Raw genomic sequence first — 15,807 nt, 5'->3', positions numbered from 1 at the left:
AGCTGGAATGGTAGGGATGGCCGCCCTGGATTCCCCTGAAAAAGACAAGTACATAAAGCTGGGAGAGGACTTGGCTCACACCTGTCACGAGTCATATCGACAGACAGGTAAATGGCAATAATGATAAAACGCAATTAGTATTGTATCGTAATGCCCCTCCTGCGCAATCAGACTGTTAACACTTTACAAATGGGAGTGACTAACATCCTGCATTAAGATTATACATCAGCGTGCAGCCCTGTGTCTTGTGCTATAAAACAAGTTCCTTGGTTTACAATCCAACTTTGGGCTGCACAGAGTTGAATCATTGGAAAAGGCTCTTTATTCACAATCTCTCACCACACTCAGTTGTAAAATGAGTACTTGGTCGGTAGCTGTGTTATCTGTTTTGAAAAAAAAAATTGTAACTTCTCACAGGCATTCTGTCTGGAACTTCATGTTAAGTGTTGCTGTTGGCTTGGGAGCCCTTGTAAAGTGATTTGCTATTTACATATTTCACTATATAATAGCTCAAGGTTTGTTTTTATTTTGTGTGTGTGTGTGTGTGTGTGTGTGTGTGTGTGTGTGTTTGTAATGTATTCCATCAGAATAAATTCAATAAATAAGCTTTATCATGTAAATGAATCTTGTTTTTAAAAAAAAATTAAAATGAGAGATGATAGAATAAATTTTAAATGTAAATGATAGAAGTATTCATCTTATAAATATTATTATTAAGTACTGAAAGACAAGAATAAATTTTAAATGTAAATGATAGAAGTATTCATCTTATAAATATTATTATTAAGTACTGAAAGACGATAGAAGTAAGTTAGTTTTTAGAGTTTATTATTATAAATTGTTATATAAAATTAAGTCTGTTGCAAGTAAGAAGAAAAGTCTAATTAAAACATTTTCAGTCTCTTACTAAATGTGCGATAGTACGATAAAAGGTGGTGGATTGTTGCACAGACTGTTTTTAAGATATTAGCAATAACCAGGGATGCCACTTTTCCGGTTTTAGCCGGAAATCCCGGTTTTTTTACCACCAGCCGGTTTTAATCCGGAACCTCCGGTTTTTGTCTGTCGTCACTATTCAAAAAAAAAAAAAATTAATTAATTAAAGAAGAAAAAAATCGCGAATCGACATTTGAGCCGGAGCTTTTTCACCGGGTGAATAATTTGGGCTGTCACCGCCGGTCGAATATTTGGGCACCTAAATGGTAGTTTATCTCCGCCCATCCCCATCACAATTCCTCCTTTTAAAAAAAAAAAATTTGATAAATAAACAGTGAGTTTGAGAGTTTCTTAGAAATTTTCCGCTGAATTTGCCGTGTCAAACATTTTCCTCAAACCACAAAATCACCATTATGTCTTATGTCATATTTTGACACCTGTGCAATAGTCTCGTGAAATTTAGTGACGGTCCCGTTTTTATGACGTCGGGCCAGACTGAATGGCACCAGATGTCACAATTGACACAGACGACCAGTGGTGTTCTTTGATTAGCTAGTTGATAGTTGAAGGGGAAGGGGAGGGACAAATTTCTCTCTCTCTCTCTCTCTCTCTCTCTCTCTCTCTCTCTCTCTCTCTCTCTCTCTCTCTCTCTCTCTCTCTCTCCTCTCTCCTCTCTCTTCTCTCTCTCTCCTCTCTCTCTCTCTCTCTCTCTTCTCTCTCTCTCTTATATATATATATTATATATATATATTTATATATATTATATTATTTATTATATATATATATTATATATATATATATATATATTTATATATATATATATATATATATATATATATATATATATTCGCAACCATCCGTTCAATCATCTGGTTATACAGAGATAATACATTAGCCTAGAATAAAGCAATGGTGATTGGCTTAGTTTATTCTTCTTTCTTTTTACCTTTTGACTATGGCTTTAAATTTGTGAGATTCTTGGGTTGTATTTATAAGCCGAATAACCATTAGGTTTCGGTAAAAAATAAAAGATATTGTAGCCTGCTTATCTTTTATTTGAATAGCATTGTAGGCCTTTAACATGTGGAAAGGACAATTCGTTAAATGTTTACAAAAAGTAAATTTATGTTTAATGATAAGAATGGAATTATACTAGTAATAGTAATATATTACATAATACCAATACAAAACTATGTTCCTGTTATTTTTACACTTTGCTTGCGTTTGACCGATAGACGGAGACATTTTCCTCCTTTTTGACAAATTGCTATTATTATCACTGAATTAAAAAACACTCACCAAAACCACTACATCATCTCTACCACCACTACTATTACAACCACCACCACATCATCATCCCTACCAACACTACTACTACAAATAACACCACATCATCCCTACCACCAGTACTACTACAACTACCGCCACATCATCATTCCTACCACAACTATTACAACCACCACCACACAATTTTCTCTAAAAGACCACCACTACTACAACCACCACCACATCATCATCCCTAGAACCACTACTACTAAAACCACCATCAGATCATCATCTCTAAGACCAATACTACTACAACAATCACCACACATCATCATCCCTACCACCACTACTACTACAACCACCACCACATCATCATCCCTACTACAACCACCAAATGTAATTACAATTTAAACTTTTGAAATTCTCCGAGTCGTATCAGAAATTGCTGGAGTCGTATCATAAATTGCTGCTAGTGCTAGACAAATTTTGGATCGCATCTCAATGAATTTGAGTGAAGTTCAAATTTATAGGTTATGGTTGCATGGGTGGGTCATGATCTTCACAATGAAAAACTTTCTCCTTTTATGTGACCAGTCATTCTCACCCCTGATAGCTATTGATATTAATTTGTCTATATTTTGTTTTCAGCACCTTATTTTATCAATTTGAAAACTGTTAACTCTCCTTTCTTTTGTGTGTGATTTGCTCTCAGTTGCAATAATAAGTACTGAAACAATATTCCAAATTTGATATTTTTCAAATCCCTACAAAGCCCTTGACGTTGATTTGTATCTCGTCCGCGCAAGTTTTCAGGCTTTTTTTAATTTTCCTGGTGGCATCCCTGAATAACGTTTTAGATAACCGTATCTTTTTCTTAAACATACAGTGTTCTGAAATACTTGTATCTGTTCATTTGAAGGCTGGTTTTCCAAAACTCCTTAAGTCCATTTTTCTGAGATTTTTGTCCATGAGAAAAATTGAAATGTAAATTATATTTTAAGCATCAAATTACACAAGAATTCCCTGAGATTTGAGTGAATTTAAAGTTTAAATCTGATAAAATAATAGACCGAATGACAATATTTAGGGGAAATAAAATCCTTGATATCTCAAAATGGGAAAAACCAAGTTAGAGAGTTTTGGAAAACCACTCTTCACACAGTGTCCAAATTGCGATACTTTAATACCGCGGCCTCCCCACAGCCCTACCGCGGTTAAGCGATGCCAGATGTGCCAGGTGATGACTCACCCAGTTTCGGCAAGAAAACGAACGACGCGCTTGCTGGACATGCATGTTATAGTAATTGTATGCAATCAACAGTTGGGCATTCCCGTTAAATCAAAACATGCCATTGAAAGCATGTAGGGTGGAAACTGTTAGTAATGATGTATGGTTATGACATGAGAAGTTTCATTAGTCTATGAATGATGGAATGATAGTTGGAACGAAACAAATGTCGGTCATTTTTTAAACTGATTATCATTAAGACTTTTCAATTAAAGTGTCGATTACAAGACAATGAATCCGTGGACATCTGATTTTTTTGTTTAAATTACTCTTAAAACTATTACAATTATAACTCACCCTCAATTTCTCTTGCGAAGTTCATAGTTAATCCAAAAAATGCTCTTAAAGTAGTTATCTATATCCCATTACTGAATTTTTTGAAAGTCTGCATAGAGGTTTACTGAAGCTAGTTTCACAATAATCTTGGAATTGTCAATCTTATAAAATCTTATTTTGTACAAATAATTTTCAATAATCCAAATATGAAATTTTAATCATAATAATTAACTTTATCAAAATGTGCGTATCAGTTTGTTTGTTTTATTTTAAAAGATAATTGAGAATTTCCCTTATTACTTTTTTTTTCGCTTTCTTTGGTGACTTTCCTTGGTTGCGTAGTCGTGGTGATGTATGGAGAATATTTGCTTCCATGATGAGCTTGATTTTTTTAGTGTCACTTTTAACACCACACATTCTTTTGTCCAATTTTCCTATGATTTGGTGACTGGCTTCAGTGCCTTGCTCTCCATGGAGCCCAAGACCAAACCCAAATCTGGCCATGAATGGAACGCAATGGTGCTCCAGTATGTGTTGTTTTGGAATGATCATGTTTGTGAAGTGTGTTCTAAAAAAGTGGAGATAATTATCGATGTTTTCTTGTGTCTTGTGTAACTGGGTTCTGTCTATAGGCTTGGAATGCGAAATGTTATCATGGACAATTTGGTATAGGGTGTTCAGTTGTGTGAATTTAGCTTTGATTTCCCCAGCCAAGTCAATTGTTAATAAATTGCATGTGTGTTTGCATGTTTCTTCCACAACAGCTTCTAATAAGGCCCCTCTGACTTCCGCAGTCAAATACTTGTGACAGTGGTTGCCGACAAAGGCCCGACTATGATAGGCTTGGGGTGTTATCTTGTGTCTGGCTAAAATCGCATCCAGACTCGAGCAGATTGGGCCAGATCTTGAACTGAGGGTTTCAAATCCTAATGCATTATAACTTCTTTTCAATTTTTGTACGATAGTTCGAATCTATGTCTGTCCCTTTCTGTACGACTAAGGATCAAGCATGTTTTTGTGTCTTTCAGTTGTTTTTTCAAATCCCTTCTATGATGCCAATTCTTTCCAAATATTTTCAAACTTTTCCCTCTTTGCGATAGATGCCTGTTATCATCCATGATAATTCTCATGTCTAACTTGTCTACTGCCTGTTTTAAAAGTCTATGGTGCTTGATGACTATCCCTAACATTATGTGAAGGTATGGAGGTACTGCGTGTGTAAGTTCAATGTTTATCAATGGCCATCTCAAGCAATTGTTGAACTTGGGTGCGTGTTTTTTATCTCCATTATGCTTCTCCATCAAGCATGAGGCGTCTTCCTTTATCCCTTCTAGTGTTCTTTGTGGAAATGGGGTTTCTGCTCTTGAACTAAAATATCGTTTTGGCTGTGTACACCACAGACATGGAAAGGTGCCTTGGGGACCTGACAGACCGTACACTTTGGTCAGAAACTCATAATCACCATTGATGAAAATAACAGTAGTTTTACCTCTCCATCTTAAATTGTTCTGAATGTCATTGATCTGGGGCTCTATCTTCTCCATCATTAGTTCTATATTTCCGTAACTGTCCTTGACATATGCCAGTCCTATCACTACGGTATTTGTTGTTGTGTTTGGTTTGCCTACATTCAAAAGCTGCATGGTCAATTTGAATGAGTCCTTTCAGTGGTCCCCACCAAACTTAACCCACACTTCATCACCTGGGATGGTGTCACTGTGTGATGAAATGAGATCTTTACTATTGTATGAATCTAAAAGACCCTCTAACAAAGTACTGATATCATTGACGAAGGCAAATGGTTTTTCGTTTGTCAAGTCTTCGTCTCCAATAAAATTCATGCTTTCCACGGTCACCATATTCCCCGTTATTTCTTTTGATGCACTTCGACTGGCTCCTTCATTTTCCATCTTTATTCCCCTTCCTTTCAGAAACTTTCGTTGTTTCCTGACTTGTCTCCAGGATAATTCCATGCATTCCTTCATTGCCAAAGTGTCATCATGGGGAATGAATGCTTTGTCCTTGATGCCAGCACGCTCAGCGATAATCCGCCTCTTTTTGATGGGTAATTTCTTTAATTCAGATGTCGTCTGTACATTTATAGACTCATCATTCTCACCGGCAACGACATTTCTGATCCTTTCCAAAAGCTTGACACGTTTTCTTTTGGTCGGTGTCTTTGCCTTCTCACTTTCTTTTCGAGGCACACTGACTTGCACTACGGAAAAGCTCCCCACTCTTTGTTTGAACGTGGCAACAGGATTCGTTTTAAACATTGCTTTTAATACTTTCAAAGCTATTTTCTTTTCAGCTTCAGTGATATTGTCCTCTTCATGCTTACGTTTTCTCGGCAATGTATTGATTTCATCGGACTTTTGAGGTGTCATAGCGGTTGCAGCATCACTTGTCTTTTTCGATGGAGTAGAAGATTGAAAGGCCTCCAAATAGTGGCTTGTTCGTTCAAGTATCGACTGCATGAAGGCTGACACTCAAATTCTAATATTTCCTCATATTGTGATGGCTCACGGTGATCTTCCTCTAATGTAGATTCCTCATGGCTTGACTGGGTCATTTCCATAGAGTCATTGGATACTATCGTATCGTCTGACTTTTTAAAGCGTCCATCCAGTGATAAAGTGTGACTACAGACCACACAGTCATCGATAATTGTGTTTGGATTAAAGGGGCACCATAGTGTTCCATTTTGTCTCGCAATGTCAATAGCTCGTTGGCGCAATGACTCAGAGCAGCGTTTTTTAACTGATCTGACTAAATCAATACATTTTCTACAAATATTTTTAGGATGTCTATCTTCACAGTCACCAGTCACATCTACACCAAAAACAAGATAAATATTTTCTCTATGTCCCACACACAAAAAATTTTTCGTCCCAACTTTTTTTCTTTTGTTGATAAGGAGAATCGTGCACAAATCCTACACAGTCTATCTAGGTGGTTTAAATGAACATCCCGTGAATGCTCCATTATATGTAGTTTTTTATGTCTCTTATTTATGTAACCTGATATTTTGGAAGGAATAAACAAATAATAAATCATTTCTGTATGATAACTTCCATTAAAACGCTTAACACATTGTAGATAAAAATGGCAATAAATAGATTTTTTTCTTAACCGCAGGCCCCCTACCCACCTCCCCCGAGAACACATTGAGATAATACATTTGAGCACAAATGTGAATATTTAACATTTATCCCTAAATCGCTCATATCGCGAACTTATTCTAAAACTTATACTAAAGACAAAGACTTCAGAATAGGGAATCACGAAAAAAAATAAAACTTCATGGATCCAAACCAGAGTTTTAATTAAATTAATCACATCACTCACATCAAATTTGATATCATTCCAAGAGCGATAAGCAGTCGTATTTTAACTAATATTATTTTCCAACTTGAAAACCAAGAAACAATAAACATTACACAGAAACAAATCTGAACGTGGTGATAACATGAATAATGAAAATAAAATGAATCGTTCTGAAGGTTTGGTGGGGGAAGGGGGAAAAAGAGGGGTTTTCAAAGCAAATAATTGCATCACAGTGATGCACCACACGCGCATGCCACGCCAACGTCCGGCTTGCATACCTATCGTGTCACGGTCAATTACGTTTTTCCCGAGAGCAAGGGTATCGGGTATCAGGTGGTCAGCCTGATGTGAGGCGATTGAAGTAGCGCTCAGAGTAGAAAATATGACGCTGTGTTCAATTTGTACAAACGAGGGATTTCAATTTGATCTCTATTTGACAGGCCATCGCACAATTGTCAAAACATTGTGGTTTTTAATTGATTATGATTTGTTTGTTTTTTGTTTTTGTTTTTTTACTGTGTTAATTGTTTGCATAATTTATTCTCTAACAGCCACAGGTCTGGGCCCAGAGGCTTTCCGGTTTGAAGGTGGCAGAGACGCCAGGGCATCCCGTCATAATGAGAAATACTACATCCTTCGTCCTGAGGTCATTGAGGGCTGGTTTTACATGTGGAGAATCACCAAGAAACAAAAATACCGAGACTGGGCTTGGGATATGGTTATGGTAAGGCCTTTAATCTACAGACATGATGACTCTAAAATATATGTCTTGAATAGCTGGATATTTGTTCTCAATACTGATTTTCCCAATGTTTGATTATTTTTTCTGGTTATTGTTAACTTTTGCAATCCCATATTATCGTCATCATTCATTTCTCTGATTTTCAAAATTAATTTTCCCTATTTTTGTATTTGTAAAGTTGACAAGTCTGAATGTGACACTGTGTGAATCAGATAGTGGATAGTACACTAGTGTTAGATAAAGATCTGAAAGGTTATAGATTGTGTATAACTACGTGTCAGTTGAGGAAGGCAGAGTTTTTTCGTGGCTGATTTTTCCTTATATTTTTGTTTATGCTTTATTGTTGTATCATACAAAACTGTGTACGAAACTGTTGGTGGCTGCTGGTAGGGTCTTCTAATCTATTTTTCTGTTTCTTGATCATGGAATTCCCTGACATGTTGAACTAAAAACAGTAACATTTTTGAAATGTTCAAAATATGAATCTCAAAATTGAATTTTTAGAAGGGCATGTCCCAGAGTGTTTATTAATATTTTCATTCCAGAACAACATATTATCTCATATGCAACATCTGATTTTAAACATTTTAATGGAGTTGAGCTGGGGGTTTCGACTACCAAAGCTAGTCCCAATAGCTCAGTTGGCAGAACACTCGTTCACCCTCAAAGACATTGGTATCGATTCCATGTTGAGTTAAGATTGTTTTTCTTATCCCCCTGTCCAAACAGCAGTAAATGGGTAGCTAGGTCTGTTAGATCTGATGGAAAGTACTTTTTGATAGATGTTTTCTACCTAAAGGATAGCAAGCATTTGCTATAGTCCATTTAACATCACAGAAACTGGGATTAACTTCAGCTCCTTGGGCCTTTTGGTTTTGTTGGACTTTTTAAAACCGATAACATTGTACATGGTACATTTATAACTACTTTCTCTTTAACTGTAATTTCTAAATGGAATCTTATTTGAATGATGTTTTCATTTTCTTGTATTTCAGTCCCTAGAGAAGCATTGCCGTACAGACAGTGGTTACACCGGTATCCGAGATGTGTACAGTCCTGACCCCAGCAAGGACGATGTGCAACAGAGCTTCTTCCTGGCTGAGACACTCAAGTATTTGTACCTGATTTTCTCAGAGGATTCCCTTATTCCCCTGGATAAATGGGTTCTCAACACAGAGGCACATCCTTTACCCATCCATGGCACCAATCCGGCAGCTGCAGAACCTTGAGGAAAGTTTCAACACAACTGATATAGTTTGATTCATAACGCCTTTTTTTTCATTTCGGCCAGAAAACTTTCACTTAAATAAAGTAATAAAAATAATATAATTCCCTGTATCCATTCCCGCCCAAGGGGAAATTTGTCTTTAGGGTCTATTCCAAGGAAAGACTGGAATAACCCAGGCATCAGCCACAGTGTAACATGGTGACTTGCTCAAGGCCACACAATGCGGTGTGTAGTTGAACTTTGGGTGAGAGGCAAAGACCACACTGCTGAGCCATGCTACCCCTTTATATGTTGGTTGACTAAAATAATCACAAACTTATTGAGAATGTTAAAATCTAACGCTTCAAACGTGTCTCAGGTTTAAGAATTTTGTGTCAAGTTTGTGGTCGTTCTTAATCAATCATTTCATAGAATGAAAGTTTTCTTGCCAAAATGTTAAAAGCTGTTTTGTTAGTGTATTTCAAACAGTTGCCATGCGTTCTTGCTGTAGGTGCGGAGTCCCTGTCAGTGTACTGTATGTATGGTTGGGGTCAGGTTGTGATCAAGTCAATGCTAAGCTATTTGACTGTAAAATTAATGAATGGATATGAACATAACAGCTTTAAAAATGAACAAAATATATAACAAAGAACTTATTGTCTCAAACCCTTATTATTTTTTTCGCCAACAACAAAAAGAATTTGAAAATTATTACAATGAGTGGACGACGTGCTGGGAAAGCTGTGCATTTATATTTCTAGAATTTTAGTATTCTGTCATCATTAATATTGCTTTTGATGTTGGCTTGAAAAGGGGTTTCATTCAGTGTGAAACGTCCTTTGTTATATATTTTGTGTGTGTGTTTTAATGGTGATTTATTCATTTTGCTGAGAGATGTTAGTAATTTAAGGATTAATTAATTTATTATTTATTGATTGACGCTAGTAGACAGAAGGACTGACAATGTCACACATCATTGGAATGGCCTTTTGTATTGACAAATAATACATTGTTGTGTCAAAGGTCAAAAGATGAGGAATAGACACTGGTGCAAGTAGAAATACGAAAGAAAATAAAAGTTGTGTTTGATACAATGCCTGACTAAGCAAATAGAAAAAAAAATTAAGGCCCCCACCCCCTACCAAAAAAAATTATCTTTTAAATAGGATATTTGAGATTCCAATCCGGGAAATATAGTTAATTAATCTTTTTCTTTTTTTTAAATTGTCGCTATTTTGTCAGGCACTTTATCATAGACAACTTTTTTTCTATATTGTTTTGCCTAAGGTCTAATGTTGCCATTCATTATGGATAATGTAAATACCATTCCTAGTAATTAGCATGTGAGTGTGTGTGTGTGTGTGTGTGTGTGTGTGTGTGTGTGTCTGAGCTTGTTTTGAGAAGGGTTTTTAAAATTTAGTTTTGTGGAAGGCTTTAAAATTGTATTAGGTGAGTTGTGTCATTACTACTTGCCTGTTTCACATTTACACGTAACATGCTGTGAAAGGATATATACCAATATTAAGTTATTTCGATAAACTACGGAAGGATTTGATTATCATTAGTTTTTTCTGGATTAAATAATGATAGATGATTTAAAAAACCAGGGACCTGACACAATAATTAAAACAGAAATGGCTATTTATGTTGTCCACAGGTTTTCAAATCCCTCTAGAGCTTATTTATGCTTTTCTTTTGGTGCCAGATTATCAGTTTTTGGAGGAGTTTTCATTATTTTAACCCCTAGATATTGATAAAAGCTAAAAAATATTTACAGCTTTTCAAAATAACGTCTTCACTTTTAAAAGTGTTTGTCAAATCTTATCAAAAAGATACTTTCGCATACAAGGTTGTAACAAAATGTCATGTTTGTAACATTTGACCTCCCTCTTCTACTTCCTAAAGTTAAACATGTGTGGACAAGGTTCCTCTTCATCCACATTTTTATGGCAATTTGAGAAGCTGTAAATGCTATTATCCATTTTTTGTCAGGGCTTCAATTTTGAGGTCTTTTGTGAAACTGAAAGTTGATCTATTTTTTTTCCTATAATTCTGTTAATTACTTAATATAGATTTTCTTTTTTTTGTTGTATTTTTTTTTTTTTTTTTTAAATATTTGTGTTGAATTTTACAAACATATTTTGTTGTAGCCTTGTACTGGTATGGGCATCATCATTTCGGTATTCATCCTACACAGCTGTTGTTATTTGTGTCAACATTTTTGGGTTCGTTATAGACACCATTTGCCTCTCACCATTCCACCCAAGTAGATTTTTTATCATCTTCATCATCATCATTGTCATCTTCATCATCATTGTCGTCTCCATCATCATCATTGTCATCTTCATCATCATTATCATCATATCTCTGTTTTCAGTTATTTTAGGTGATTCTGGCAGACCCCACTTGTGTAATGAGTCTGTATTGTGACAAAAGAGAGTCTGCTATATCAGCCACCCACTGTCATTCTTTGTAAGATTTCCACTTAGGTTGCTCCTCACCCAAAACTTTACATCTTTTTCTTAACCTTAGGGTTTCTTTTCCAGCCCATTCAGACTTTCAAAAAAAAACAAAATCAAAACAACTTGAGTATTTATATAGCACAATATCTACTTAACATGCTCAGACCTCTTTACAACCAGTCCTTGAACAATAGCAACACTTAACATGTAGACCAAGACATAACTCCTGTTAGGGATATTACTTTTCATTTTTGTCAACAGAAACAATGCTGTTAATGGTCAAGTACTTACTTATTTTACACCTGAGTACAGTGAGTGAATGCGGGGGAAGAGTTGTTTTTTCAAGGACTCAACAATGCACCGCTCAAGAGTGGGACTTGAACCCTTGGACTTACCAGTCTGAAGGCGAGTGTCATATTACAAGACCACATGGCCTTTCAAACCTTATGGGATGGAGAACTTACGAGAGTTGTTTGCTCTGGATGGGTGATTTTGACTCCACATAGTGGGCAGGGAGGTACTAATGTGTCTTCTATACCCCTATATCTGTTTTCCAACATGCTTTCTACCTTTGTTTTGGAATGAGATTACTTTGTTTTATCCTGACCCTGGACGATGTCCTTGGCTGGGAGGGAAACAGTCAAATGCGTAGTTATCGTTTTGGGATATGAATATTTTTCCTTTTAAATCATCCCTCTGTTATGTACTGTAATTGTTTTTTTTTTATGAACATATGAATTGTAAACATTTGAGTGTATTCCTCTTCGTGGGTTCTTGTGCTTGTATCTGGATGAGACTTATAGTATACCGATAGTGTGCTCTTGGAATCTACATCTGTTCCCTATTTAAAACTGGTCCCTTTTGTCTTACTTTTTATCTTGTCCTTTTATTTGTAAATCTAGAATGATTTAACTATCCAATTTTCTTCCTTTTTACTGGCGCTGATTTGGGATAAATGTCTTGCATGTGCCATAAAACCTTAAAAACAAAGGTTGTTAGCTTGACCTAAATCTTTTGACTGTTTTAATATCTTCCTTATTTTTTTTGTGCTGAAATGACTTTAAAATGTTCTCTAGCTTTGGATGGAACCTTCCTGTATTTCATAACAGCCAGAGGAGCAGTGGATGGTACACAATACATTAAGATTCATAACCTGTCGGATAGGGGCCCCTCTACACAAATAGGGAATGGCAGATTCGCTCAATTGTTTTGCATTGCATAGAAGCATTAGCATACAAACAGCATCTAGTTTATACCCAAGTCAAAGTGTTAGGCTGCTAGAAGATGTGGACTGTAAAGAATAATAAACTAAAATGAATATAACAGCTTTAAAAAAAAAAGAACGAAATACCTAAAAACGGAACGTTTCGGGCTCAAAATCCTTCTTTAGCCAACAAAAAAAAATATATAGATAAAAAAGACATACATAAATACATTACTAAATCCAAATAGATGACAGAGATATTTTGTAGGTCTTCTCTGTAGAAAAATCTTGGAAAGTAAACCAAGATTTTTCTACAGAGTAGACCTACAAAATTTCTCTGCCGTCTATCTGGAATTTAGTAATGTATTTATGTCTTTATTGTTTTTGTGTTGTTGGCTGAAGAAGGGTTTTGAGCCCGAAATGTTCTGTGTTTAGTATATTGTTCTATTTTGAAGCTGTTATATTCATTTTTGTTTATTACTAGTTATACCCATTAGGTTGATATGAATGGAGGGAAGTTCTGATACTGTCCAACAATGGAGAGTAGATTTTCTTCTTTTTTTTTTCTGAGTGGATGGATTGGACGTGGCTATGTGGTGTAACTATCAGTTACTGCTGCTGTTTGAAGTCAACGATAACATGATATATGGTTATAAATGTTTGGATTATTACTGTTATCATTGTAATAGTTGTTATTGTTATTATTATTATTATTATTATTATTATTATTATTATTATTATTATCATTATCATTAATATCATTATTATTATTATTATATGATTATTTCCATGGCAACTGTGATGTAGGGGTCCATAGTAGACATCTAGTTTGTAAATACAGGATACTACATAACATATCATGGATTGTATCCTTGTGGTCGTTGTTGTTGTTGATGATGTTGTTTTATTTATAGCTTGTTTTCATGAAGCATTTACTTTGCCGATCCCTGCCATGGAAAATAGTCATTATGTAACCATGGGCCCAAGTGTGGATGTACTTGAATGTTTTTGTGTGAGTGAGTGGGTCCATGGGCATTTTATATATATATTCCAACAATGCAAAATCCCGTATGTCACTGACTTAGTGGTAGCAGTGTCATTAAGATTTTGCCCCCAAGTTTTGCTTGGGAATCGAAGATCGATACGAGCAATTCCAAATGCACACAAATTACACTGACAAATTCTATGTGTACATATTCATGTTAGATACACACCAGTCAGCAATCACTATTTTAGTTTAAAACATGGATTTTTATATTATTAAATTCTTGCCATTAAACTGGGTTGCAATTTTCTGTGTATTTACTTAATTCAGTAAGTTACGAAACTTCCGTATTTTTTTTTTTCCAATGACTGGATGGACCAGGGCCGAACGCTCTTCCTTACGGATGTGTAACCGATTAGAAAATGAACCTCTATCCATCCAGTAAGCAACAGGATACAAGTTTTAAAGTAATATCACTCTTTACCTATTGCTATTATTTAATTATAACCTCATTTTATTGAAAATAAGTACGGGTTGTCTGTTGACTGGATTCAAGTGTTCAGAAAGAGGTTGTCAGTGTGTTTGTTTAAAAGTTTCTTAACTCACTCAATCCTAGAGATTTTTGCTGCGTTTTAAAATTGGAAAAAAAAATTGTATTAAAAATGAACATGTACATAGAAAGTTATTTCAACTACCATTAACATGTAAAAATTAAAATCATTAGCTTGATACTATGCCTATTACTTGTCTCGTAAAAATATAATAAATAGGCATGGGTTAAAAGTAACCCGGGTAAACTACGGATATAGTCTGTGTTAGGGTTGAGTGAGTTAAATTTTTTGCCCCCTGAATCTGTATTCCTGATTAAAAGGTACCTTTTTGTAACCAAATATATAAAGGTGTCAAATTAGATATTCTGACTACTATCTCTTACTCCCTAGGCAAAGAGCAAATGACTGCTGTATCTCAATGTATGATTAATTCATGGTGTCTAGATTATTTTTGTGTGTTTGGATTTGAATTTTTAAACCATAATTTAAGAGTAATATTGATGAAAATACCTCGTTTACTTTACCCAAAAGAAAAACTGAGATTTGTTTCGACTGATCCTGAATGTAGTAACTTTTCATTTAATCCACAGTTTTTTTAACCTTTAACAGAATGGGTATGGTTAAACATGTAGCTGACATTACATTGTATCCACTAAGATAGCAGTAGTAACTGCGATGTAGCGTCTCAGACTTAGATTAAGCTCTGTTTCAGCTATCTTGACATTATCAGTAAGACATCACGTCAGGTTAAAGCAAGATCAAGAGCCGTCTAATAAATTGTTAAAATTCTGATATCCTTGGTTGATGTGGAAAAGCTTGTTTGATAGATTTAGTGTAAAGAAAATACAGAAAATAATTGTTGTATTTTGCCTGTGGCTAGCTGTGCATATATGCACGGTCAGTTGCAATGGGATTAAAATGAGTGACAAATGATGATTTTAAAAAAAGATAATGTGATAGCTTTGTTGATTATTTTATTATTATTGTGTGGCTATTGTGGTCCATTGCTATGTCTTTTATTGATATAAATCAAATTTGTTACCTACTTAGAATGTAACATATTATGCATTACATAATGTAGCATATAGGAGTCACTTATTGATCAAATAACCTTGTTACTCGTGGCTGATAACCTCACAAAATGATTCTGGTGTCGATTTAATTGAGAATGAGACCAGTCATCAGTAAGAAGTCATTAGCCTGTACTTAATTTATCACTTTAGATTCCCATAGAGGACATACCATGAAAGATGTGTTGATTGACTATTTATTTGTAAGACATGTTTTATTCAGTGCTGTTACAAGGCTGCTGTAAAATGGCAAATCACTTTTCTTTTCAATTTTTGACCACATAACTCCAATTTGAAGCAAAAGATGTCTGAAGAAGTAAACTAATATAATGCTATAGAAGTTACTGGGTGTGGTTGCCGACCTCCCATAGTGGGCAGGCAGGTAGGTACTTGCTGTCTCTTCTATCCCCCTGTATCTGTTTTCCAATTGCTTTCTGTCTTTGTCTTGGAATGAGATTACTTAGTTTTGTCCTGACCCTGGCCGGAGTCCTTG

At 35.3% G+C, this 15,807-nt stretch overlaps 1 protein-coding gene across 1 annotated transcript in view; it reads left to right on the top strand.

Moving 5' to 3' along the window:
* Window positions 1-11,617, top strand: part of LOC144967386 (mannosyl-oligosaccharide 1,2-alpha-mannosidase IA-like) — a 25,423-nt gene extending 13,806 nt beyond the window's left edge. The window contains exons 9-11 of the mRNA XM_078904519.1: window positions 3-107; window positions 7,645-7,817; window positions 8,831-11,617. Of these exons, the coding sequence (XP_078760645.1) occupies window positions 3-107; window positions 7,645-7,817; window positions 8,831-9,064 (512 nt within the window). The 3' untranslated portion in view covers window positions 9,065-11,617. The remainder of the gene's footprint in view (window positions 1-2; window positions 108-7,644; window positions 7,818-8,830) is intronic.
* Window positions 11,618-15,807: the final 4,190 nt, after the last annotated feature.

This window comes from Berghia stephanieae, chromosome 3, assembly GCF_034508935.2.
Source record: "Berghia stephanieae isolate SIO BIC M18660-M18661 chromosome 3, UCSD_Bste_1.3, whole genome shotgun sequence".
Classification (NCBI taxonomy): Eukaryota; Metazoa; Mollusca; class Gastropoda; order Nudibranchia; family Aeolidiidae; genus Berghia; species Berghia stephanieae.
The sequence above is the reverse complement of the archived record's forward strand: the minus strand, read 5'-3'. Positions and strand labels throughout refer to the sequence as shown.